Source organism: Podarcis cretensis (assembly GCF_951804945.1).
Source record: "Podarcis cretensis genome assembly, chromosome: 16".
NCBI classification, from domain to species: domain Eukaryota; kingdom Metazoa; phylum Chordata; class Lepidosauria; order Squamata; family Lacertidae; genus Podarcis; species Podarcis cretensis.
In genome coordinates this window covers 16,506,047-16,533,761 of record NC_137186.1, presented here as the reverse complement: position 1 = coordinate 16,533,761, position 27,715 = coordinate 16,506,047, and the positions used below count along the sequence as shown (strand labels likewise).

General features: G+C 50.6%; 1 protein-coding gene across 26 annotated transcripts in view; it reads right to left on the bottom strand.

Annotated features, from left to right (window-relative positions):
* Positions 1-223: 223 nt before the first annotated feature.
* The window catches only part of NRXN2 (neurexin 2), a 292,189-nt gene continuing 264,697 nt past the window's right edge, over positions 224-27,715 (bottom strand). For 17 of the 26 annotated variants that reach the window (XM_079956327.1, XM_079956313.1, XM_079956308.1 and 14 more), the window contains one exon: positions 224-7,641. In XM_079956327.1, the coding sequence (XP_079812453.1) occupies positions 6,746-7,641 (896 nt within the window). In that variant the 3' untranslated portion in view covers positions 224-6,745. The remainder of the gene's footprint in view (positions 7,642-27,715) is intronic. The other 9 variants (XM_079956317.1, XM_079956316.1, XM_079956322.1 and 6 more) reach the window with 1 other exon arrangement.

Genomic DNA, 27,715 nt, shown 5'->3' with positions numbered 1-27,715 from the left:
ATCAAGGAGTGGCAAACACCGCTCAAGAACTGTGAGTGGGCACATGTCCGTGTGTGGCTGGGGCACCCCCAGTTTCTGATTGAGCAGGCAAGCGCTGAACCAAGAGAGCAGCTGGGGAGGGGGCCGTTTTGCTTTGCTTTACTGGCCCTACAGAGCAACTAAAGGGTTTCCCTGTTATCTGAACACACTAAAAAGATCGGATGCAGGCTCCCCCCCCTTCCTATTACACAGAATTCTTCCTCAGATTCTGGACATACAGGTGGCAGCTTCACCGACTCCGGAAATGAAAACAAGATGTTGCATGCAATGCACCCATACACAGTGGCAGATTTATGGTCCACAGGACCCTTTTGGAGGACCCTACATTTTGCCTAAATCAATGTGACTGTGCCTGAAAATATGACAGAGCTACATGCATAAGAACGAGCTTGCAAACAATGAAATAAACATTAAAGAATCAACAAGGCTGGTCACAGGAAGCTGGGTGTGGAGCTTTGTTACTGTAGTGTAGCCTTTAAGGAAACAGTTCTGAGCATGCTCTGAGCAGGAAGAGCTCTGAGCTCTGGGACAACCAGGCTGGACTGCTATCAGGACAAGAGGGATGAAGGGGAAACTACACAAGCAGGTCTCAGAGCCAGTAGCGCCACTGACACACATTTAATATCAATTTGTTTTTCTGCCTAGAGACAGATGTGTGGGACTTCTTTGCCACAGTGCTACTTTTGGACTGAGTGGTGTAGATAACTGTTTGGCCAGAGAACAAATGATATTTGGGTGAAATCTTTTTCTGAAAAATGCTTGATATTTCATGTGGTCAGGCTAAGACCTGGTTGTCCTACTGGACCAGCCAACACTGACATTAATAGGGAGTAGAAACAGCACAACAAACTAAAAAACTAGAGTCACTGACGTCACATTTCAAAGGTTTCCCCTCAGTTAACAACATCGACTGATAACTTGGGGAGTCCCCTCAGCCTCGTGGGGTCCTAATTCTGTGCATACCTATAAATCTGCCACTGGTTATACATTTGTCATATTCAAGAGCAGACCCATTGAAATTAATGGACATGATTAACAGAGGTCCATGAATTTAAGCTGGTTGACTCTTGGTCTTTAGTTGGATACAGCCCATAAAAAGGGGAGAACTCCAGGTTTTGTCCCAGGAAGCTGTGATCCCCACCCTCTTCTCAGACGAGGAAGAGTTCTGTATAGTTCCAAAATTTCCATCCTGGGTTATTTGACAAAATTAGAAGTTGCTTTGCATGTGGCACACTCTCTGTAGTCATGGAAACATCCAGCCAAGAAGCCCTGAGCCACCCCTGGAAGCTTTGCAAAGTCCTCCATTTTTTAAGGGAAGCACCCAGTGCTACTGTCTCCCTCGCCAAGCCTCTCCCACCACTCTCTCTTCCTCACCCTCTCAGCTTCACTGCCGGAAAGGCGCCTCTAGAACCTGCATCTTTTAAGCCAGACACATGTATGGCATTTGTGGTCCCTGGCCCAACAGTTGGGGGTTGTGACTTACCAGCTGAATGTTGAATGGCCATCTGTCAGGGATCCTTTAGCTGCAATTCCTGCATTGCAAGGGGGTTGGACTAGATGACCCTTGGGAACCCTTCCAACTCTACAATTATATGGCCAATAGCCTCTCCCCAAATTATCCCTCACTTTCCTTAAACACTCTTCATACCGTCTGCAAAGGGGAGACCTCACGGCTCTTGCCCTAACACACTTGCCTGCCTGAGGATGTCCCCTGCCACCCCACATTCAGAACCTGACCAGATCTGACTCCCAGCGTTGGCAATGGGGTAGAATCTTCCATGGCACCGGAGGGCATCAAGCTACCTTAGCAGGTGCAGGCCAAGCCTCATGATTCACAGGCACCTCCACCCTCTGGCACAGAACAAGGTTTCTGCTGCCCCCTTGATGTAGCCCAGCAGAAAACTCTGTATGGGGAAGCGGGGAAGGTCCGTCCACTACAAGACTGGGTTCAATTTGGCTAATGAGCTACATTCAAGGACAGGATCACTGAACAATTTTTATAGCACCAAGAGACCACCAGGCACTGGACACCCACCCACTCTCTCTCTCTCTCACACACACACAAACAAACACACACACACACACACACACACACACACACTCACCAAGGAGAGGACCTGCTACCTCAGGAAGTCGTCCCCCCCTCCCCCAGCAAGGGCAGGAGTTGAGAGGTGAAGGGCTGTTGCTCCAGCCTGTGGAAGCTCACTAGCCCAGGGCCAGCCCAAGTTGCCCCTTCCCCGCGTCACTTACAGAGGTCAACTGGACCAGCAGCTGAATTTTCCTTCAACACTGGCAATGGGGCAATGCCCTCTATGACACCAGAGTAGTTTTGCCAAACTAGTTGTGTGAGGTGCACAGAGTTCTGACCTCCGACGGGGTGGGGTGTTGCCCCCTGCCAGCATCAGCTGCCTGAGGCAGTTGCTCCACTCCTGGTGTCCAGAGCCCCTGTGCCCTGACCTGGGTGGCGCTGGGTGCCTGGCATTGCTGATTGTTCCAAAGGGAAAGGCCTTCACTTGGTGCCAGTTGTAAGAGGCTAAGGTATTCTTTCCTGCAGCCAACACTCAGCTCTTGTGCTACCTTTCGTTTGCAGGTTAAGGGGCCCACATTTAATGATGCCTGTAAACTCATTGAAAGCAAGTTATGTCATAACTAGGCCTCAAATGAATGTGGAAGGGGTGGGGTGGGGGTGGGAAATCCCCAGAGTTGAATTTGCTTGCAACGTTTTTAATTAACAGCCTCTGTGTTTATTTCCTCAGCTCCAATCACAGGTGACATGGCATTTAGGGTTTTTAAAGCATCACTGGGAAGAGCAAACCTTTTAACCCACTTGCATTAAAATCCATCGGTAAGATGGAAAAGTTTGAAAAGCATCCTACCCAGCTGGACTTGGAAAAGTGAAATTTCAAAATATTTTAAGACATTAAGATTAATCCGGATCTAAAATGCTGCCAAATTTTTGAGATGAATGCAGGTTCTCCTTTCGAATCTCAGTAGCTCTTTTTATACACGCCAGAGGTTAAATCACAACTATTCCCAGTTGCTTACAGTACATGCCTACTCAGAATTAAGTTCCATTGAGTTCAATGGACTTACTCCCAGTTAAGTGAGTATAGTATTGCAGCTGTAACAAAGCCTCCTGGATACCATACAGGGCAGGTCTCCTTGCCACTCAATGGGTCATGCAGCAGGGAGAGCTGCCTCCAAGCGCCCCCCCCCCAACCTCCTGCTGTTGCAGTGGTGCAAAACTGCATTGCAAAATGGCAAAGATCTGCATTGGTGGAAAATCCTCCCTTGCATCCATCCCAGGCCCCAATTAAGTTCTGCAAAGTCATGCCTAACAGTTGTTTAAAGGCTGTTAAAGCCTCACCCCCAAATACTTTTCACTGAGCTGGGCTGTCACCTAAGCCCGGATGGTGACAAAACAATTGTACGGAGGGAGGGGGCAAACCAATCCATTTTAGTGCTTCTCACTTCCTCAATTTTCCATTATTAAATCCAGTCCTCCACATTTCAATACCAGTTTGCGATTTCCCCCTAAGTCCTCACAAAAACCCACCATTTCAGTGTGGATTTTCCCTACCTTTTCATCTGCAATTTTTCCTAGTAAACATTTTGAGAAGCAATTCCTATATGTGTTTTTGTGTGCTATTTCCACCAATATATCCATTTTTTCCACACATCGCCTGGCTAGAGAACTCAATTGCAAAGTTTGGAGAAGTGAGAATTTCGAAGGAGGGCTGCCGTCTATTGGTTCAGATTGTTTCAGAAAAGTGCAAACTGAGGAAGGGCTTGCCTTTAAATGCAAACTCTGTAGAATTTCTCCCCTACCCCAAATTTCAGGGGGCCGGTTGTGGCGGCAGGAGTGGCAGGCCAGGAAGAGGGGTGAGGAGCAAGGTGATGGTTCTGCTCTGATCAGGCTGCATTGGGGGCCCTGAGTCCAGTTCTGGGTCCATTTTAAGGAGGGCACTGACCAACTGGAGGGTGGCCAGGATCACAAGTGGCCTGGAGATAACTGATCCCTTCCGCAGACCCTTCTCCGACTTGCATTATTCCGGATTCAATTTTGGGAGCAGTTTGAGCTTGGAGCTCCTTTATCAGGGACAAAGAGTCTCAGTTGCTATGTAAGGCAGCAGGGAGGCAAATGTCACAATAAGTCCTGGCTCTTCCTGCAAAGGTAAATCACTGAAGATTCATGCAAAACCTGTTACAAACTTTTAATGTTTTGGGCTGGGGGAGGGACTGCCCTTTTTGGTGTTGAAAGAAAGGCTTGGGAGAAGAGGATGTATTTGAAAGAGGCAATGCTTCCTGCAGCTGGGGCAGCAACAAGGCCACTTGTCTGTTTCCATGCCCTGGGCCGCAGCAGAGAGCGCAGTCTATGAGCTAGGCCACGGACAAGGAGGCGCAGAGTCAACTCAAGTCTAGTTTTGCCCTCCTCTCCCTCTTCCCTGCTAAGTCCCTACAAGGGCAACACTGAGACTTAAGAGGAGGAAGAAGCTGACAGCCAGGACCACCCCACACACACTGGTTGCTGTAACGAAGAAGGCAGGTGGGGGGGGCTGCCCCACTCACCCTAATGGACCTTGCCCTGGGAAAGCAGATGGGTGGTGAGGACACTGTTGAGGTGTCCCCTCCACCCCCCTGGAGCTGACCTGGCTTGCCTCTCTGCCCCTTAAATGCCCTCAATGGTCACCCCAAACACTCCCTCTCAAAGGGCCACTCGGCACCCAACACACCCAGAGGAAAGACCAAGGGGCTATTCTTGCCGTCTTGGAATAAGCTGTCATCCCTCATCTATACCCTCAAAGCTCACCTGGGGAGGAAAGGCCCATCCCCACAACGCCCCTAGGATCTGAACGGTGGAGCTCCCCAGCCCTGACCTTGGGCAAATGTAGGAACTGGCCATTTGCTGCCATCACAGACCCATCCATCTGACTCCTGGAGCCAAGAGCCTTTCCCTGACCCTTCCTTCAAATGGCCGCCTTTAAACTCTCCATATATTATGTATACTTTTTATATCTTATATATCTCTATATATATCTTTATATATATATCTTTGTGTATTTATAGATAGACAGATAGATCGAACTCTGCACAGAGTTATCTATGGCTTCCTCTTGACTTGTCTCCCTCCTTTTTTTCTTTCTGGAAGAACTGGGAAGGCAGCCGAAGGGCGGGGAGGGAAGAGACACTGGAGCCCCAGCTGCGCCCAGGCACTCTGCACGCGCTCACCACTTGCACCACACACGGACACGTCCTCGCCCTCCTCCCACTGGCCATTGCGTCCTTTGGAGAAACTGCCAGGGTCCGCTTGCGGCTTGGATGCAAAGGGATGTCCTTGCTGCTGCTGCTGTTGCTGTTGCATCTGGCTCCACACACACTTTTTTTCTCGACACCCGGCCCCAACAAACGACATAAAACTAAAAGTCAGCCCAAGTTTCACATGCTTGTAACACAGTTTAAAGAAAGACCACAATATAGTAGCACCTTGATCCAAGGGAGAGTGAAAAGGGGAGGGGGAGGTATGGAAGGTATTGAAGGTTGGTTCATCTGGACCCCTGCAAAACAAAACCCCCGGGAGATACTTGATCCACCCCCCTCCACACGCAAACACACACACACAATGCAGCTGCACCCCAAAGCTGCGCTCCACTGCATTGATTTATGGGTGTCAAACACCACCTCAATTTTACTCCCTCTTTTTATTACAAGACAGGCTAGGTGTTGGCTGTTGGGGAAGAAGGGAGTCCTCAGCCCAACAGCGCAAGCTAAATCCACGTCACCTGCTTCTTTTCTTATAATTAGTAGTTTTTCTTTTTAAAAATCTTTTTGTTTTATTCCACACATTTCCAAGACTCTGACACATTAACGAAGAGAGAGAGAGAGAAAGTAAGAGAGAGAGAGAGAGAGAGAAAGAAATGATAGAAAGGACAGACCCCTTTGCTTGAGATAATTCCGAGAGAGGAGGAGGTGGAGTAGGGGTTGTTTTTGGCCGCTGTGGGTCCTCTCTGCCCCCCAGTTCAGTTATAGGGTTCTGTAGAGTTGTGAGCTCCAGCTAGGCATCTCTGTTTCAGAGCGTGGTGCTGGGGTGGGGTGGGGTGAGGAAAGACGGGTGGGCCCCAGTTTTTTTGTTTTCCACACCAAAAGCCCCTCAACAAAGAGAGGGGCAAAGACTCTCTTGCAGACAGATCACAAAGCAGCATTCTGGCTCCAACCTCACCTGGGAAGCTTGAAATCCCCCCCCCTTTTAATTCTCCTCCTTCCCAGCGTCCCTCTCTTCAGGCCAACGCTGCCTCCCTTCACCTCGGCCACTGTGGCTTCCCTTCCCCCTCCGTTTGCCTAAGGGAAAAAAACAGCAACCCTGCAGGGTTGGATGGCCAGGGTGGAAAAGGAGGTGGGGAGGGAGGGAGACCCTGCAACCTTCTTGCTCTGGTTCCTTTGTGTGTTTTGTGTTTTCGTTTTTTTTGCGAGGAGGGAAGGGCTTAAAGTAAACGAGGGATGAGCAAACCCAAGAGGAGCGGGTGGAGGTGGCCACTGGAGGGCGCCATCAGCTGGCCTCTCGGATGCGGAAGAAGGGGAAGGATGCGCTTGGGTGGTCTCCTCTCCAGAAGGTTTGGGTGCGTGTAGGTCTGGGTGGCTCCACTGCGTGTGCCGGCTGGGTGTCGGTCTCTCTGGCGCACGCAGGGGCTGGGGGGCTGGGAGGGGGGGCTCAGACATAATATTCCTTGTCTTTGTTCTTCTTGCTCTTGCTGGGCGTTTTGGCAGCAGCGGCTGGCTTCTCCTTGACCACCGTGCCGTTGCTCTGGGCCGAGTTACTGATGTAGTTCCGGCTTTGGTCCACCTGGTAGGAGCCTTCGTCCCGGTTGCGGTATTTGTACATGGCGTAGAGGAGGATGAGGATGCAGAGGGCCGCGGCCGCCACGATCCCGACCACCATGCCGGTGGTGCTGCTGGACTCCCGGATGACCTCCACGGCACCGGGGGGCCCCCTCTCCCCGGGGCCGGTGGGGTTAGCTGTGGGCAGATTGTGGAAATTGGGGGAAGAGGTTATACCTGGGTACTTAAGCCTGTTTAGCTTGTCGGGCTCAAAGGAGGTGGAGAGTGGGGGGTACTGTTTTGGCTGGGGGTTGAGGGGCTCCCGGTTGTTCATTTTGCCGGCGGGAATGTTACGGACGAGATTGGGAGAGGTTGTGGAGGTCAGGAGGTCAGGGACGGAGGGCGAAGCCGGCAGTCCTGTCCTAAGATTGGGGCGGTATCCTTGGGCCTTTTTGGAAGCTCCTTCCGGCCGGCCTATTAGGGTCCTATCCGTGACCAGGGGGAAGGTGGTATAAAAATCTTCGTCGTCAGTAGGGGGCAGGCTGGAGTCGAAAACCTCGCCCGAGGCATAGCCGGAGGCCTCGATCCCTTCTTCGCAGTCGCTGTCGTCTTGGTCGGCCAGACAGGGGGGCCTTGGATGGGATGGCGGGGAAAGGGTGTCTTTGGTGGTCTCGACTACGGTTAGGAAGGGGCCAAAGGTGGGAGGCGGGGGGATGAATGGAGACCGGGTGGCAATTGGAGGGGTGTCTAGGGAGTCTTCTGTTATTATGGGCAATACTAATTCACCTCCTAGAACAGAGAGAAAAGGGGGAGAGACAGAAGAGGGGAGAGCGGGTTAGTGACCTCGCAGGCACCCTGCCCCCTTGACACAAGACAACTCAAGCCACGAGAGTTATAGCTAGCCAAACCCCTCCGTCTCCATCCCTGGCCACTAAACTGTCCTCTCTCTTTCCTCCTCTCTCTCTCCTTTGCAACACATTAGTCTAGAGAAATCATAATCAAAGGAAGAAGGAAAAAAAAAAGAATTAAAAAAGTCATTTAATGCGCAAAAAATTAAACAGATAAAACAGCAGAATTAAGAGCAATAAAACCCTCGGCTGTCTGGCTGGCTTCCCATCCTCTCCTGCTAAAACACTAATATTGCCTTTTCTTGCCTCTTCCTCTTTTCCCTTTCTGTTTGTTTTTAAAAATAAGAGAGCAAACCACGGAATTCAGTCAACTTACATCAACAAATAGGCCGTGTGATATTAGCATGAAGAAAAAAAATTACAAAAAAGAAAACTAGGTAAGAATGTTTTTTGGAGAAAAAACAACTTTTTTTCTTTTCTTTTCTTTAAACATCTTTCTCTGCATCTTGCTTTTTTTTAAAAATTTCTCTTTCTCGCTAGATTCATTTCTGTTCTTTTCTTGCCATGACTGCATCATTTCAAATCTTCCCTTCCCCACCCACATCCCCATCCCGAAACAGCAGCACCTTTGCCCCTTTCTTGGGGTGTCCCAATTGCCCCCCTCCCCACCAGCACTACTCAGAACCAATGGTCCATTCTGAATTCACCAGGGAGCCTGAAACTCTAGCTCCTTGGCCCTTTCCAAATTGGGAGTGCAGAGAGGGTAACTATTTAGTCATAAATCAAAATGGCTTGTGGTATCAAGCAGAAGGGAGTTTTCTGCCACTGGGATTGGGTAAGAGACAAATCTCTGAATAGGCATCCTTCAAAGCCCCAGGAATCCTGTCTGCCTGCCCCCCCCCCAATCACTGTTTTTACCCTGCTCCCCTCTCAGAACTGATCCCCAACCCCCCTCTCCCAGGCCTGACTTGAATGAGGGCACCATCTGTCTGGAATGCTTGGGAGACAAAAGCACCTCTGATCATGTGCAAAATATGTCAGCTGGGGAGGAGGGAGAAAGGGTGACAAAAAGAAGTGTCAAGTTCCACCCTATCTGAACACCCAGGACCCTGATGCATGGGGAGACGGTTTCTCAGGTGAGCTGGGGGAAAGAGAAGAGTCCAGGGTCGGGGAGCATGGTCCCTGCACAACTATCGAGTGCCCTAGGCAGGGAAAGGTTGGCAGCATGGATGGAGGGTGTGCAGAAGGAGCTTCTTCAAAGATGCAGGTAAAAAACACAAAAAAACACCCCCACACCCCTGAACGGAATTGTGGGAGATACATGTAGTGTCGATTGTGTGTGTGTGTGTGTGTGTGTGTGTGAGAGAGAGAGAGAGAGAGAGAGAGAGAGAGAGAGAGGGGAGAGCAACTCAGGCAGACATGACCAAGTGTATAGCAGGTAGAGATTTGGTCCCCCCACCCCTTTCCATCTGCACACAGGAACACTGCCTCCTTCTGCTTTCAATACTGCTCATGTCTGAGAAAGTTTTGGAGCAGGCTCAGTGCTTCGTTTCCAGGGCCCCTCCAGGATGGGCTGTGTTTGTGTGTGTGTTCTGCAACATCAACAGAATAATAGTACATTAGCAGTGGATTCATACAGGACCATCCACATACTGTTCTGCTTTATTAGTTGTTCTGTGATGTTTCCCCAGTGCTTTCGCTTTATTGCTGTCTGGAGGGGGAACCCCGGTGCTAAAGCTGAACAGCAGCAGCAAAACCCAGAGCATTTTGCTGTATGACTAGTTGCAGGATTTCAGCAGGACAGTTCAAGATGTGCATCCATTGGGAACAAAGCAGGATGACCCAAAACGTTCGCATTTTGGGTAGGTACAAAGTGCCGAAACGGTTGTGAGAATATGCTGTGAGACGGTTGTGAGAATATCCCAGCGGATTTTATGTGTTTTGGGGAGAGGGAGCTTGTGACTCTGAATCCCAGGTTTGGTCACGACTAACTTTTAATTCCTCATCTGCAAAATGGGTCTATTAAGGAGTTCCTTCACATGGTTGCAGGAAGAAGACCAAAGTATGGCAGGCCAGAGGTCAACATGAAAGCGTTGAACAGCAGATTGGTTTCAGGAACCCCATTTTTTTTTCCTGTGGGTATGCTATCATGATTTCTCAATGCAGTATTTTTCTCTCAACCCCCCACAACCTCAAATTACTCATATGGAATTCTAATTACGTGGCCATCCTTTGCATACTTAGCTGAGATTGAGCCCCACCAAACTCAGTGGGGCTTACATGTGAATACATGAGATTGCACTAACTTAAGGCAGCTTTTCAATACAAAAATGAAATACCCCGCCCTGCTTTGGTAAGGAGGGACCTGCTTGGGCTTGGAAGGGGAGAGCAGGGAAACTGGCAGGGAAACTTGGAAGCTCTTTTGGCAAGCAAGTGAACTATTAATTCTATCCTCTTCCTCCTCCTGGCCTACGGTGGTGCCCCCCTGCGCAGGAGAAATGGGAAAGTGAGGAGGTGAGCTAGGGATGCCAGGCAGGTGGGGGGCAGTGGCAATCTGTAGGAAGGGGAGGGTTGCCAAGGACCCCAGAGAGTGAGAGGGGGCAGAGGCTGAGCGAGGAAGAAAGGCAGGCTAAGCTGGGTGGCTGCGTTAATAGCTGCTGGCGATGGAGAAGCATGTCGGGAAGGGCAGGGATGTGCTCCTGGGAGATAAACCTGGCTATCTAAATGCTAATTCCACCAGGAGACAGCGGAGCTGCTCTGGCTGAGGATGGAGGGATGTTCCCAGCCTACCAAAAGGATGCTGTTGCACTACAGGCTGATGAGGCCAACATGGGCTGGGGAGAAAGAGAGAGAAAAAGGGGCTCCACGCAGTTCTCTGTGCTCACTCACTGGAGGTTTCTCCAGGCAGGAGGCACCCGAGACCCTAAAGGGCACCTGGTTGAAAGCATGGAGGGCTCATCCCATCGTGCCGCCTATTGTAGGATCTATGCTGCCAATGTAAGCACCCCCACCTTTCTGCACCACTAACAATCCAGGCTGGCAGAGGCCGCAGGTGAAGGGGAGCAGAACTGGAATAAACAAACGAATGGCAGGTATGCAAAATAAAGCAAAGGAAAATACACAGGAGCCCCATTGGGAGGGTGGGGCCAGATGAAAGGCATCTCTGGCCCCACAGCTCCTTCCCTTTGCCCTGCTCCAGTGTGAGCCAGAGGCACCTGAGCTGCTCCATGTCAACAGTAGAGCACAATTTCTTGGTGTGATTCTAGATGGAGATCAAATTATACAAGTGTAGAGTTGGAAGGGAGGACCCTGAGGATCATCTCGTCCAACCCCCTGCAATGCAGGAATATGCAGATACAGGGATCAAACCTGCAACCTTGGTGTTCTCAGCAACACGCTCTACCAACTGAGCTATCCAAGCTGACACTTTCAACAGAGAAAATGAAGGCCGATGGCTGGCTATGATGGTCCACAAAGGGCATCTTATGGAGGATCTGTTCTGGGTTGAGAGTGGTGAGGTGGGCTGTGCCCAGTATGGCACATGGCTTCCTTGCTGATGCCACCCCTCACACAGGACCTTCTGCCTGAGAAGGCTGGCCTGGGGCCAACACAGCTGTCTTTTTAGCCCTTTCAAAGGCCTTTTCAGTTGCTTCTTCTTTTAATAGCACTTCTAATCTTGAAATAAAATTGGTTTTATGCGCTTTTAATGTCTCATTATGAACTGTGCATTTTGTACCCAACTGGGGTAAGCTGTCCTGTAAAATCTTTTATTTGAAGGGTGGGCATAGACACTGTAGTGTAGCCTTGTCTCTGAGTAGGAGCGGTCCTGTTTAGTGTGCCTGCCTGCCTGCCCATTCCATTCCCTTCTCTTCTCCCCATTTTTTAATTTCCAACCAAGTGCCATGAATTCTGTGGCTACTAAGCAAGCTCAGACCTTACTCAGTTGCTCATTGGGTCTTTCCCGGTTTTTATTTATTTTATTTGCACTTTGGCAAATCTCAGGCCTCCCCTGAAAATGCTGATACACCTCTCTTTTTTCCGGGTGGCCCCAGTTTGCCTCCAATCCTATTGGCACTCACCCACCTGAGTATGTTACTGGAAGAAGGGATAAATATGCAGAGATGAAGGGATGCCAGGCTGTACATACATCTATTTCTGAGCTCATGCCACCTTTTTCTGGTTACTGGCCTTCCAGAAGGCTGAAGAAACATCTCTAATTCCACCGACACAGAAGAGGAGTGTTAGGTACAAAGTAGACATTATGTTAATTGTGTGTCTACAATTAATGTGCACATTAAAAATAACAATTAAATAGCCACCATGGTGAAGGAGGATGGGAGGTGGTGGTCTAACCTACCCTTTTAAAATACGGTAAGCCCACAAGTTACTAGCCTGCATTCCCCCTAGTAGGCCAGATTTCCATGCTGGCCACAGAGGGAAGCCCCATTACAGAATTAGAGATGACTAGATTATTCTATGCACTCGCCTGCGTGGAATTCCTAGTCACCTCTGGCAACGAACTGAGTTGTTAACTACAGAGCTGACCAACACTCTCAGAGCACAGGGAAGAGTGTTGAAGCCTTTCCACATGGGCAAATGCTATGCGACAGCTGCAAAAGCCTCTTGCAGAGATGCCGCCTCCTTAGGCATAGTTGGGAGAGTCAAGCCATGCACTGTTGCTTTTTTGGGATGCTTGGGTGGAAGGATACCTGCAAGGGGCAAAGAAGTTGTTTGACTTCATGCCCTGCTCTTGAGCTTCCAAAAATGGGCTGCTGCACAGATGAGCTCTTGCAGGCTTCCAGACCTCCATGGTTGGGCACAGAGACAAGATGGCTGGTTTCAAGAGGCCTTTATTCTAACCTAGAACATTTTACGGGCTCTGTAGTGATTTTCTGGAAAGCTCAGCAGCCCAAGCTCAGGGAGGAGGAGTAAATGGGCAATTTTCAACACGTAGCAATATAAAGGGGGAAAGGTACTGTGGCACTCACAAAATGGGGGCTTCCCATTTTGTGAGGGGCTTTTGGTCTGATCCAGCTGCAGCCAGAAGCTTCCGATCTTATCTAGTGGGCCACTGAGCTAAGCTCAGTCTTGCCCACCCTGACTGTCAGGACCTCACCAGGGCTTCAGACATGACCCTTTCCCACCTGGTAGAAGCCAGGGATTGAACCTGGGGCTGTCTGCATTTAAAGCAGACACTCAGCCCCTAAGCTGTGATCATTCCACCCAAAACGAAGTAGAAATTCAGTCTGTGGTTTTGAATAAAGGGCTGATTCAAACAGCAATGTAGGAGTTAAGCCCTGAGGTGGTCAGAACTGATTGGGACAGGAAGGCGACCTTTGGGTTTCCTCTCAGCTCAGCACCCAACAGCTATGATTTTTAAAAGTGTTGGAGGCACTGGGTGGCAGAGGCTGCAGCGCTAGTGGTGGCATCCTGCTGATGGAGGTGCTCCCGACCCAGGGAGGCCCACCTGGCGCTGGTATCAATGCCCCTTTTGATCTTTCTGTTTCAAAATATATACAGAAGAGAGGAAGCTGCCTTTGATTACTTCCTCCCAGGAAGCAGTCCTCTAGGGCTTCAGGCAGGAGCCTGCACAAGTCCTACCTGAAGTAGCTGCCAGGACTGAAGCTGGGACCTTCTGCCTGCCAAGCAGGGGCTCTTCCCCTGAGTTGTAACCCTTCCCCAAGTCATCTCGTTTTATTGTGTTTTGAAATGTTACAAGCCTTCCAAGGAGTTTTATGGAACAGGATACAGAGACAGAGCCATGTTGGCTGAGGCACATAAAATTTGGAGCATTCTCTCAAGGGACTTCTGCCTGCTCCCATTGTGGGGTGGCTGCTGAGACCACATAACCCCGGTCTTGAAAGATCTACATTGGCTCCCAGTACGTTTCCAAGCATAATTCAAAGTGTTGGTGTTGACCTTTAAAGCCCTAAACGGCCTCGGCCCAGTATACCTGAAGGAGCGTCTCCACCCCCATCGTTCTGCCCAGACGCTGAGATCCAGTGCCGAGGGCCTTCTGGCGGTTCCCTCATTGCGAGAAGCAAAGCTACAGGGAACTAGGCAGAGGGCCTTCTCGGTAGTGGCGCCCGCCCTGTGGAACGCCCTCCCATCAGATGTCAAAGAGATAAACAACTACCTGACATTCGGAAGACATCTTAAGGCAGCCCTGTTCAGGGAAGTTTTAAATGTGTTACATTTTAGTGTATTTTTGGTCTTTGTGGAAGCCGCCCAGAGTGGCTGGGGAAACCCAGCCAGATGGGCGGGGTACAAATAAATTATTATTATTATTATTATTATTATTATTATTATTAGGGTTAGAAAGGCAGCGAGGACCTTGGCAAATTTTTGTGGAGCCTTAAACCTTCATCTGTTTGTAGGTTTTTGTTGACTTTTAGATAGCCAAGTTGCCAAGCAGTTCTCTCTGACATTGCTGGTATCATTTGGCTGCGGTTGCTGCTGCTTATGAATAATATTTTATCTAGCTTGAAAGCTCCATTAGATATTTTAAAGAAAGATGGGGCATAAATCTCAATAAACCAACAAGCATTTACAGAGCAGCAGAGAGAATCCCTCTTCTTGCTACCAAATGATTAAAATGGGTCACCAGGGACAAAAGGACTCATGGGCCCAACTGCGCATTTCAGGAAGGCTTTTCTGCCCTGGCACTTGGAGCTCTGAGAGGGCTGCCTGCTTAGCATTAGAACAGAAGAAGAGCCCTGCAGTGGCAACATGATCAGGATCAGGCCAAAGGGACCTGTCTAGTCCAGTGTCCTGTTCTCACAATGGCCACCCAGTTGCTTGCAGGAAATCTGCAAGCAGGACCTGAGTGCAGCATGTGGTCCTGTCTCTGAGATGGCACCACCATAGTCAACTGTGGCAGTATTTGGACTTGGCCACCAAAAGTGCCAAAAAGCTGGGGGGGGGGGGCGCTGCTGGATTTCACACATAGAGTACTCAACTGGGCAATCCCAAAGCAGTGGCCTTGTCACTTCAGAAGGCTGCAGGGCTTCACCCAGGCCCTGAGTGGCATTGGCACGAGGGGATGGCCTAGCTGGGAAGAAATGTGCCTCTCTGTGGAAAAGTGGGACATGTGGAATAGCACCAGCCTCCCCAATCCCGCAGAAGAGGAGGAAGTGGAAGGCTTGAGGGTGGGGGGAGTGGTCTCTGTCCTCCCTTTCCCCTCCGTTCTACCACTGCATCCTCCTCCATTAATTAAAACCCCATCCAAATATGCTTTTTAATGAGTGGATTCTATCTTGCTTTGCCGGCTCCTTGGGTGGGACCCCCTCTCTCCCCAAGCCTTTAGAAACAGTTGGCACCCGCACACAAAGGAGCCTGTCTCTGCTTTTGATCATCCAGAAGGGAGGGGAGGAGGCATCAGCAAGGCTCCCATCAAAGAGGAGCCGTTTTTGGGGGGTGGGGAGACAGGAGGCTGCAGCGGCTGCTCAGCAATTCCCCAGGGAGGGATTGGGGGGGGGGAGAGGAGGATGTGGGTGGGTGGGTGGAGGGGTGGAGCAGCCTAAAAATGATTATGCTGCTTTGGCTCAGGGGAGAGGAAACTGCAGCAGGATGGGTGCCTTCCTGTTGGCAGAAGCCATGCTTGTGCCAGAGATTGGTTGGCCTGGCCCCCTCTGTGGCACAGACATGCCTGGGAGTTCCACCGTTCCCCACCCACGCTACTCCTGTAAGCTGAGCAAAGGCACTCTGTATGTGCGCAGAGGCACTCTTGACTTCAACATGGCTTTGGAGGCTTGAGGTTAAGGGTCATGGCCTGGGTGACTCCCCAAGTGGTGAGTGGAGGTCACCCTGCCCAGGTAAGGAGAGCAGGTACAGGACAAGTGAGGCAACCTTTTTCACTTGAGTCTTTTTTCCTGACTGATTAACTATGTACCCTTTAACCAGACAGAATTTCTTTGTGTCTTGCTAAAATCTCGATATACCTAAGGGTGCTGAACAAAGTGTAAGATAATTTATAGTTCAGTAAAGGAAGGCGGCTGCCGCTGCTTGTTGTTCAAAATGAAAGCAAACCCGCCTTGAAAATGGTCTTCATATCTCATTGCGGTGATACATGACATGGACAAAATGGCCTCAGGAAATTAAAATTGTCCAGGACTCCAATCTCATGTCTGCCTCCATGGGCCCAAATCTGCCCCTCCACCAGCCCCAAATGACAAGATGGCTTAGAGGCTGTCATGTGCAGGATACTGGCATGAAGTTCACCACCCACAGATGCTCTGGGGGTGGACAGGCAGCCACCCCAGGAGATAAGCAAGCCCCAGGGCAGCCCCATTCTGCACCCAGGAGTGCAAGCTCCTCGAGGGCTGCCCTTCATGGGGGCCTAAGCCCAGAGGGAGAACATGAAGGCATGTGGTGGGGGTCTTGAGGATGCAGGGCTGGGCTGAACTGGGGCCTGCTGCTCTCCCAGGGCGACTCGGAGGGCCTGTAGGTCTGTGGAAGAGGTTCAACTTTGCACAGGAAGGTCCCAGGCTCAATCTCTGACTTCAATGGTATCCCTAGGAAGTCTCTTTCCCAGGAGTCATAAAAAGCTGAACCCTAACCATAACCCTGCCCTCTACAGGAGGCAGTGAGTGGCCTGTGTCTTGATAGTTGTTATGTTTCCCCAAACTGTGCAAATGTGACTTATCTGAGGAAGTTAATTTCTGGTATAGAGAGCTGAGCTGTTTGCCAAATGGACTGCTTCCAATGAAACAGTCAGTTTAGGGGGGGGGGAGGCCCTGCTAATCAATGGCCCTGCTGAGTTATTTTGAATTAAGCTTTTGCTGATTAATCAACATACTTTAAGATATGTGACCTAATTATAATGGGTGGTGAACTGATTCCTGGGTTGGCAGGAACATCTGTCCATTCATCTTCAGAATATTTTGGGTCTGGTGTGTGTGTGTGGGAAACCACCCACAGAACTGGCAAGCTTAGGGGTGTGTTTTATTCTTGGAAGCATTCATGCCATATTCTTGTTGCTGAGGCTACTCTGAATCCAACTGTCCTCTCCTCCAGGCTCCAGTGCCATCTTGGGTGGAGGAGTTCCCAATGGGAAGACGGGAGAGCCCTAGTGCCCAGCGCCTGTTAAGCAAGGGCAGGCCTGTATTCTGCATCACAAGATGCCCTTGGAGCGAGTGACTCTGGCTACCTCCCTTTTGCGCAACAAAGCCTGTTCCCCACTCCACTTCCCTTTTGGGTGGGCCAGTCTGTGCTGGGCAGATCCTCTGTCCGGCACATCTATGGTCAGAAGCAGGGAGAAATCTGGACAAAACTGGCTGAGGCAAGCATCGCTAGATCAGCGCTGAGCTCAAGACTACCAGAGAACCATAGGGAGCAGCCACGACAGAAGTAAAGCGATTAATTTTGAGTGGGTCTTTGGCTGTGGAAGGTAATCAGGTAGTCGCATATGGGAAGGGGGTACCTCCCATTGCATGTGACCCATGGGCTGCCCACATGAACTCTAGAGCTGGTGAGCAAGTTGGGTCAACAGGGGTGCTACACTGGGGCTAGGGGTAGCCAGATAAGAAGCCCACAAGTGGGGACAGGATTGCCCTGTGGGTTAGACCCCAACAGCAAGTGTGACAGGTGTTGCTTGCAGGTGTTCACGCTCATTTGTGCAAAAGGTGCATACCACCACTGGTGAAAGAAGGCAGCGAAAAAGCTCTGAGTGACACAGGGAGCTGCCCTCCCCCTGAGCCACTGTCTACATATAGTGTTCCTCAAAGCTAACCAGGACAGGGCTGGCTCTGGGATTGTCCGTGTGTTTGGGGAAAGATACCACAATGCTGCTCTCCAGAGGAACCAGCCCCAAACAGAGCTTTTAAGCTTGCAAAATGGGCCAGGGAAGGAACTGAGGGGTCAAGAAGACTTGGAGCCCCCATAACCTCTGAAGCGAAGGCAGAGTTCAGTCCCTAGCAGAGAGTTCAGGAGCAGAAAAATCTCAGCTTTCATTTTTAATTGTGGGGGAACGACGTTGCAAGTGCCCAACCCTTATGTCTTCAGAGCTATTCTAGAAATCAATATGGGCAAATGCAGGGGGGAATCACAGGAACCAAAGAACAGCTTCAGTGCCCCCCCCCCAAAAAAATTATTTCCCCTCTTCCTGAAAGCCACTACAATTCCCTCCTCTCCTCTCCCTTTCGTCCTCCATCTAATCACCAGAATGCTTAAATTATTTGAAAACCTTGAAAGGGAGCTAAATTGATGAAATGGTGCAGAAGTCCCTTTTGTTCCTCACAGCCACAGAGGAGCTTGGCCATTTCAACATCCTTCGGTGATGAATTCTGCAGGTTGTCTGGGGAGGAAAATCTCTCTTTTCCTTGGGCCACTCCAGTGACCCTCTCAACAACAGGTCAAGGCTCTGTTGCTCAGTGGCATAAGGCAGCTCCTTCTGCCCCAATTTAAATCAGCCCTATGTTCAGAACCGGAAATGAGGAGTGGAAACTTGTTTTGGTTTTACAGGAAGGGCCAGAGTTCAGTGGGAGGGCAGCTGCTTGCCTAGCTTAATGTCTGGCATTTCCAGGTAGGGCAGAGAGAATTCCCTGTCTGAAACCCTGATGAGCCACTGCTGATCAGTGCAGGTGATACTAGCAAAATGGAACAGCGGTCTGACGCTGTATAAGGCAGCTTCTTATGCCCCTATTTAAAGGCTTCCAGGATCCACATCTGGGATTTCCAGGTACGGCTGAGAAAGAGCTGTATGAGGCCTTGGAAAGAGACTGTCAGCTGGCTTGGCAATGCTGACATGGATGGATTTCAGTGTCAGCCAGCCTCCTCCCAGCCTGAGGTCCTTCAGATGAGCATGTGGTCTTCAGCATACAAGGCATGCGGTTCTCCTTAATTGCTCAGGGCTTTTTCGACGGACTAATTCCAGGTTTGAATGCTTGGAAATAATCTCTCTCTCTTTCTCTGGTTTCATAAGCCTCTCTTGCAGGCAGGCATAGCCCAAAGTTCTCCAGGCAGGCTCAAGGAAAAAGGCCCTGCAGAGGCGGAGGCGGCCGAGCTGCTGCAGAGGCCGGCGTGGAGCAGCAGCGCTGAGCTGTGGATGTGATGCAGGCAGGCAGGCTGCACGCAGAGGGGGCTCTCTCAACAGAGAGCGAGACAGACCAACGCACACACATTGCACACAGCCCAGATGAGCCCCTGGTGGGATGGGCAGGCAACACTGTGCCCCAGAGGTGGGAGAGAGGGCTACTGATGGCTACTAGCCAGGATGGCTCTGCTCTGCTGCCAAAGTTGGAGGCAGCGATGCTTCTGAATACCAGTTGCTGGAAGCCACAGGAGAGAGGACTCTTGTGCTTAAGCCCTGCCTCTGATTTGCCCTGTGAGAACAGGATGCTGGACTGGATGGGCAACTAGCCTGATCCAGCAGGCTCTTCTGATGTTCTTATGTTATATGAGAGATATTATCAGGGGTTTTGGCCTCTGTGCCCAGCCTGGATCACAGACCTGGGCTTCTTCACCTGCTGTGTCCCCACCCTCTCCATTTTTTGGTGTTTGTGTGGGAGGGTTTACAGAAGAAGGATTGGCAAGCAAATGAGAGGAAGCCCCACTGGGATGGCCAAGGGACTCCCCTCTGCAGGAAGGCCAGCACCACCAGCTCCCTCCCTCCAGAGTCATTCCAGGAGAGGGAGAAATGGGCAGCAGGTCCTTTCCATCAGTTCAGCCAATAAATCACCAACTTCTGGGTCCTTGGATGCTGCCTCTTCCAGAACACTGTAAATAAGAACTAGTGCCTGAGTTTGCTTTCTCCTCTCCTGCTCCTCTTCCATCCCCATTCCTTTTCCTTTTGTGTTGTGTCTTCTTAGTCTGAGGGCATGGACTGCCTTACAGTTGTGACTATCCTGGGAGCCTTTCCTTTTCTGGTTGAAGAAGAGGGACAGAAATGCTTCAAATAAACCAAAGGAAGCATCTCCTTGCTTTGTGGATGGTGCGAGGGGAGCCCCAGATGCCCTGGGGCCAGAGAAAGCTCTTCCTCCTCCTCACTGCTTCTGCAAGTGGCCTCTGCAGGTGGCCTTTGGTAGGTCTCCCCGCTTAAAGAAAGTTTACAGCTCATGATGGGTGTTTGGAAGGTCTGCTCCATTTGGGGTAGGAAGTGGTATGGAAAACAATGCCCCCCTCCAATATATTCTGAGGGGCTGGGATGCCTGGGATCCTTGCAAGCTGAGAGGCATCCTGGTAAGGTCAAGGAAGGGGAGACAGATGCCTGCCAGGGCAGAGGAATTGCCCCTTTGAGGGCAGCCCCTGTGGGTGAAATGAGAGTTGGCATGAATTGTGTCAATGCAATTGATGTGCATCTTTTTTTAAAATGTAAATAACAGTTGCCAACAAGGGGGGCAGTAAGAGACAGATAGTTTAACCCTTTGCTTCCTGCCATGGTCCTGATGGAAACTGACCCCCAGAAGCTTCTCTTTGCCTCTTCCATTGGGGTCAGCAAATAGCACCCTCAGTGGGGTGGTTTTTGTCAGGACCATGGCTAGTTACCCAATTAACACCACTTTTATAGTTTAGTCCTGCATAGTGTTGCAAGACGTTGGGATGTGTGTCAATTATGATCAGGGATGCTTCTGTCCCTCTAGTTTCATTCAGTGGATAAGAGACATTCTTCACATGCTTAACGACAGTTTTCCATAATGTCAAGTTAGGAAGGTTCCATAGAAGAAACATAGTTAGAGCAACAATGCAATCTGTAGCACAGGATCCAGCCATTCTGCAACCTGGTGCTCCCCAGCTCCCATCCTCCTTGGCCAGGGTGATGCCAGCTGGGCTGATGGGAGCTGTAGTCCAAAAGGTCTAGAGGGCATCAGGCTGCAGAAGGCCAATCTACTCTAATTGGCAGACACTCTCTGGGGTTTCGGGGAGAGAATAACTTTTCCCATTGGTGCCAAGGATTGGAACTGTGAGAGGCAAAGCTCGTACTCCATTAGGCAAATCCATGGAGGAAGATGCTAGCCACAATGGCTATGCTCTGCCTCTGCGGTTGGAGGCAGCAATGCTCCTGAAAACCAATTTAGAAGCCTCAGGAGGAGAGTGCATTATTGTGCTTGAATCCTGCTTGTGGGTTTCCCACTGCAGCATCTGGTTGGCCACTGCAAGAACAGGATGCGGGACTAGATAGGCCATTGGTCTGATCCTGCAGGCTCTTCTTATGTTCTCCACCACTGAGCTCTCCAATTCCTCTGAAAAGCCAAGTGTGCTCCCAGCCCTCCTGCTTCTGTGCTAAGGGATGATTTAAACACAGATAAGCATCGGGAAGGGCCTTACACAGAAGCAAGCTCAGCATCACCTATGCTAACTGGCAGTGGCTCCCTGGTGTTCCAGAAGCCCAGACATGCCACTGGGGATCAAACTTGTGTCCTTCTGCATGCAGAGCAGGTCCTCTGCCCCAGGCGCGAGCCAGCAACAGACACCAAGGGAGAGATATTCAGGCTTGAGATGCGTTGAAATGCTTCTAGATGTTTCTGTCTTGGCTGTTTAAAGAGGCAGATCCGGATAGCAGCCCCCCCAAAAACATTTCAGTACTAAACTGGAAATATTGGAGACCAGAGCTGCAGAACTAAAAGAGGAGCTGAGTCGTGCGCACACGCTGCATTCATTTCTCTGGGCTGCACAAACTGGCTCTTTTGAGGCGCTTGGATCTGCAGGGGGTCCAGCACATTTGCTGTGTGGCTGGCACAGCCTGTGGAATGCAAGTCCGCACCGTGACGTGTCACCAGCAGCCACAGCTCTCAACCATGGTGGTACTGCAAGAAGTGGAGGTAAAGGGGCTGGTTTGGTGCTGACCTCCCTGCCTCTCTCTCCTACCAGTTTCTCCATGACATGCCAGCCATCGCCCACAAAATGTAGGCCTCAGCACAAAGCCCCTGCGCCTGTCAGGCGATACACTCTCTTTCTCTCGCCTTGCCATCGCCACCTTCTTCCTCCCTTCCTCCCTTCCGCAAGCTGCCTCCTGTCTCATCCATGACAGGGCAGCCCCTGCTTAGCTGGTGGGAATGGCAGCTTCTGATTCGAGGCGTTTTTTCCTCCTCTCACTAATCCCAGAAGCCACCAAGTGCTAAGATCTGAGGAGATCACAGCCAGAGCTGATATTGCTGCAGGCACAAAACAGATAGCAAGGAGAGAAGCGGAAGGGAGGGAGGCTGTGTCAGGCGTCTTCTGAAGAAAAGGACCTTCTCAGCCGCCATGATCTTTGGGGCATGGAGGTGTGAGGAAGAGCACTTTGGCTTCCTGAGGAGGGAAACTGGGCAGTGGAACCTGCCTTTGAAGTGAGCCAGGCCCGGCACTGTCTGAGGCACCCCCAGCCCACAAGTGCCTCCACTTCACAAAGCAAGCTGGAACAGGCCCAGTGGTGTGTGTGTGCGTGTGTCCCTGCCTGCGAATAATTCCTCGGGGGACTGGCTCTCAGCTGTGTCTCCCACTGCTTGGGGAATGCCTGAAGGTGCTGGTCAGGAACCAGGGGGACAAGGAGGCTCATTTCCAAGCACAGAGCTGGGGGTGGGTATGCCCAACCCAGTGATTGAGAAGCTCCTGGAAGAGATTGCCTCCAACCTCAGGTAGAACAGAAAGAGAGAGTGGAGGAGAAAGTGGGGTTTCATTCCAGGCTCCTCTGCTGATGCTGCTAGATGGGTGCCCCCATTTCCCATTCTGCTCAGATTTGAGAGTAACCCCCCTCCCATATATAATGACTATAGAGTGAAAAGGCTCATGCTTTGTGTTGCTGATGGGACCAGATGGCAGAGCAGATCCCCTGGTGAAATGCCAAGAGCTTTTCCCTTGGAATCTGGGGAAAGTCCCCTGGCACAGGGGTGGGTGGGTCCAGGTGGGCCTGTCAGTTAGTAGGTCATCTCCCCATATTCCTACGTGGCGTGTCCTGCACTGCTCATTCCCCTTCCCTGTAAACATCAGAAGCGCATTAAGAGCTGTTTGACAGTGGAACGGACTCCCGTGGAAGGTGGCGGACTCTCCTGCACTGGAGGTTTTTAAGCAGAGGTTGGATGACCACCTGTCACAGATGCTTTAGTTGAGATCCCTTCTAGCTCTGCACTTCTATGGTCCTAGATCCTAGGACCTTCCTGTTCCAGCTTGCTTTGTGAAGTGGAGGCACTTGTGGGCTGGGGGTGCCTCAGACCGTGCCGGGCCTGGCTCACTTCAAAGGCAGGTTTCACTGCCCAGTTTCCCTCCTCAGGAGGCCAAAGACAAGGAGAAATTCAGTGACCAGGCATAGAGGATGCCTCGCCTTGCATGCCTCCCCTGCAAAGAACAGCCCTGCTGGATCAGGCCCAAGGGGGACAATAGTTTCGCATCCTGATCTCACAGTGGCCCACCAGATGCTCATTAGGGGAAGCCCACAAGCAGGACCTGAGCGCAAACGCAGCAACTTTCCTCTCCTGCAGTTTCCAGCAACTGGTATCCAGAGGCACTTAATGCTTCTGAGTGCGAAGGTAGAAGAGTCGTCCTGGCCAGTAGCCCCCCAACCATCTGCAGCCTATAATAATATCAACCATAATTTTATTATTTATACCCTGCCCAACTGGCTGGGTTTTCCCAGCCACTCTGGGTGGCTATGGAGCCTCCCCCGACCTGTGGGTTAGTAATGCTTAACAGAAAATGGGGTTATGTCCCTCCTAGTTGGTCTCATTGACTGGCTGTTCTCAGGCCTACCTAGAGATGCTGGGGATTTTGCTGGGGCCTTCTACATGCCAAGCAGCTGCTCTGCCACCGAGTCTTGGCTCCTCCCTGATTCACACCTATGGTATTGTAATATTTATCAGACGTGGGCTGTGTGAAGAAGGCAAACTGAAGATGCCCTGGGCTCATGGAGAAAGATGATCCCTTTTTTTGGGGGGGAGCACTTTCTCTTGTAAAGCCATGACCCCCACGATCGGGCTTTCCACTGTGCTGCCTTAACTCCAGACTATCCTGCTCTCTCTCACCACCACCACTGCCTAATTCAAACCCAGCCTTGTTGTTTGGGAATGAGGAGAAGTTTGTCCTTTTGCCAGGAAACAAACTAGTCTAGAAGCCTCACACCCTCTGCCTTGGACCTCTGGGCATTTGGCCTGCCTCTGCCCTGTTCCCAGGTGTCTGGGGCTCCTTCACAATCTTATCCTCACTACAACCAGGCCAGGCTGAGAAAGGGTGACTAATCCAAGGCCACCCAGAAAGCTTCATAGCCAAGTGGGGATTTAAACTTGGGGCCCTGGCAGGCTCATCTGTCTTGGTGCAGGTGTGGAAGATGTGTGGCAGGACGTTTGTGTTTCTGTGCTGGCCTTTGCAAGGCCGGGGGGCGGGGGGAGGTTGAGGCCCATGTCAGAACCACTTCACTTGAAGAGAGAGCGAGAGCCTGTCATGGGGAGAGGCTGCAATTTGTCCAGGGTGATCTGAGCTGACAGCTGGGGCCAGCAGGACCCTCAACGCTGAGGGAACAGGGAGCAAGATCAGCCCAAGTGAATCACAGATGTCCACCGAGATCAAGACAGCAGCTGAAGGACTTGGAGAGCAGAGGCCACAACTACATCTTCAAGTCACTAAGACTATGTGGACAAGCATACAGTGGTACCTCGGGTTAAGTACTTAATTTGTTCTGGAGAGCCGTTCTTAACCTGAAACTGTTCTTAACCTGAAGCACCACTTTAGCTAATGGGGTCTCCTGCTGCCGCCGCACCGCCAGAGCACGATTTCTGTTCTTATCCTGAAGCAAAGTTCTTAACCTGAAGCACTATTTCTGGGTTAGTGGAGTCTGTAACCTGAAGCGTATGTAACCTGAAGCGTATGTAACCCAAGGTACCACTGTATTAAGAACTGCAACATGCCTTCCACACGGTGGTAGGAAGGTGGCTCAAGGGTTGGATCTGAAAGGGGAGAGGATATCGCATGGGGGCTTGTCCCCTGATCTGCTGCCAGACAGCTAATGGCCACATCAGGGAAGGGCTGCAGTGCAGGTGGCTGCCAGGTTCAGCCTTGCTGGCATCTCCAAAAGGGACTGGGAAAGTCTCTCGCTGGAGGCTCAAAAGCCACAGAAAAAACTGGTTCAGATTTACAGGTGGTGGGATTTAGAGGAAGTCAGCTTCCAGAAACACCTTTCTGTAGACCTTTCTTGGGGTGGAGGTGGAGGGGGGGGTCATGTTGATCAAAGCTGTGGGTTCTCAGGCTGGTCAATGGGTCCACACCACAGCAGCCGCCAGGTGACTTTCTCTTCCCCTTCAGTTAACACTTGATCTTGTGAAGGCTCCCCATTGACCTTGACCTGCTTCTCCTCCTCTGCCACCAAGCATGTTCACCTCCCAAACCCCAAACTGGACCCCATCTGGGAGCAGCAGCTCTGAGAGGGGACCCTGAACCGAAGGGGCCCCTTTCCTCCCTCATTCTCTCTCCCTGCCTCCCCATTGTGGGCAATGAGCTTGGGGCAATATGACACGAATAGACAGCCCTTGTGTAACAAGCTCTAGGAGTCTGTTTTCTGGGGCATTGCAGAAAGATCGCTCAAACTTCAGAAGCTTTTAGGGTTTGCGTTTGATGTTGTTCTTATCACTGCTGAGGGTTGCTCTGTTCCTCCCATCCTACCCTGCAGGAGTGGGGAGATTATCTCTTTCCCTTTACACTGAGAGGTGTGATTTAGCTGCAACCAGAAAAAATATGCAAACTTGGCTGACCTGCAGAACTCCCTGTTATTTTGCATATATGACTGGGGTTATATTTATGTATTTATTTATGTCACAAAATTTATACACCACTTGATGGTAAAAAATATCTCAAAGCGGTTTACAAAAAGTCTTCCTCCTTGGCATATTTTGTTCTGGTTTCTCAGTAGTCATGGGGAGCTGCATAAGACAGCCCCCTCTCACACACTTACAAGCATATCTTCACAGCCACAAGGCTAGGAACTTGCTTTGCAAAACAGCAGCTGACAGCAAAGATTCTCACAAAGCTAAGGAAGGCACCAAGAACCATCCTTCTTTGATTCATCAGAATCGTGGCATACCCACGACCCTGCTGCTCAGTTCCATCAAGCTCTACGAGCAAGAAAACACCTCTCCCAATGGCTTGATGCTGTAGACAAAGCAGATGCCACAAGGTGAGCTTAAAGGTGCAGATACCAAGAAGCCCCAGTGGAAGAAAGGCCCATTCAGCCACCCCCAACCTGGGGCCCTCCAGGTATTTTGGGCTACAGCTTTCCACCAGCCAACTCCAACCAACTCTGCAGGGCTTGGGGTGGTTGATGTTATGATACAAAACTTCCAGAAGGCTCCAGGCTGTGGAAGGATGGGCCAGTTCAAATTGCATTAAGTTCTATGGATGTTATATTAACATTGTGATGTAAAACCACTTTGGGAGTCTGCAAACCTGAAAGCAGTTTTGGAATGCTTACAATAAATACATATATACAAATATGTTCCTGGCCACATTTTTTTTTGGGGGGGGGGGGTGATGGTCCAAACAGGGCACGTGCAAAGTGCTGGAATATGCCTGTCACTTAACTGCTGCTCTGCTCTGCACCCCAATCACATCTGGCCATGGTTTGCAGCAGCAGGGGCATCATTTGGATAGTATGTGTGTCGAAGATGGATTTGTCTATCTGTCCACACATTGTGGCGGCAGCGGGGACACACACAGGTGCAGTGATGGTGTGTGTGTGTGTCTGCTTCCATTGTGGATTAGTCCAGACAAGACAAGGCATGGAAGCGTCCAACTGAGCACCAAGAACAATCTCTGACCCAAATCCCATGTGCAAAGTAAAGGTGCCTTACCCCAAACCCGCCCATCTGTCCATCTGGTTTGGCACAGTCTCCCACGCCAGGAGCTCTCCAGGGCTTCAGGCAGGAATCTTTCCCCAGCCCTACCTGGGGATGCTGAAGACTCAACCTGGAAACCTTTGTGTGCAAAAGATGAGCTACAGACCCTGATTCCCATAGCAGGCAGGCAGGTCCTTTCCATGGTTTGCTTTTGGAAGTTTTGGCACAGCAGTCCAAAGGAGGCATGCCGGGGGACAAGCCAGAATGCCACTGGTGGGTGGGTGTAAAGCACATATTTTTAGCACCTGGGCAGGTCTTGGCAACCATGACTGGGTTTTTACACTGCTCCTGACTGAAGGTTTTAAACAGTGTTGTAAGGGTAGAGTTCAGTGGTCCATTTTGAATCTTGCCTCTGACGTGAAACTAAGTAGGTGGCCTTAGTCAAGCTGCTCCCTCTCAACCCCGGTCTTTCCCCCCCGTAACAATATTGTGCTTTCTTGTAAATGTCATATATGTGAAGCTCCATTCCTTGGCCCTTCTGTCTGCAACCGGAGAATAAGACTGCCCTTCTTTCCAAGGCAGGGGTAAATACAAGATGTGTAAGGTGCAGTCACTCTATGAGCAAGCTCAGTTGGTGCTGAGTGCCAACAGGAAGGGGAGCTAAAGCAAGGCCACTGAGGAAGCAGGAAGCAGGCACTGTTATGCCTTGGGGACTTCCGCCCCCCCCCCCACAGATTTGCACAAGTACAGAAGGTATTTTTTAAAAAGACACTCAGGGGGCAAATCCCCTCCTCCCAACAAGCTGAATGAGGACTGTGCACTCCTACTTTAATTGGCAGGTACTTGGGGGAGGGGCTCCACAAGTGCAAAATTCTCTCCCTGGGGAAAGTCTGCCAAGCACTCTCCATTTTTAGGTGGCAGTTGAAAAGGCCTTTTATGACTGATAGTTTCTCTTCTTTTCCTTATTTCGGGGAGTGTTTTTAAACGCTGCTGTGTATTCTCAGTGCTTTGCTTGACTTTTAATTTTGTACTCTGCCGTTTTTAAGCGGCTATGGAAAATCATCTTGGAAATCAGGGTATAAAGACACAAACACTGGTATTTTGAGGATGCCAAGTGCCTCACTTGCGCAATGCCGTCGCGGAAGCACAGAAGCACCCAGCTCTGAGGAGGCTCCCGTGTGCAGAGCAGAGAATGGAGAAGGCAGTGTGTGTGTGTGTGTGTGTGTGTGTGAGAGAGAGAGAGAGAGAGAGAGAGAGAGAGAGAGAGAGAGAAAAGAGATTGGA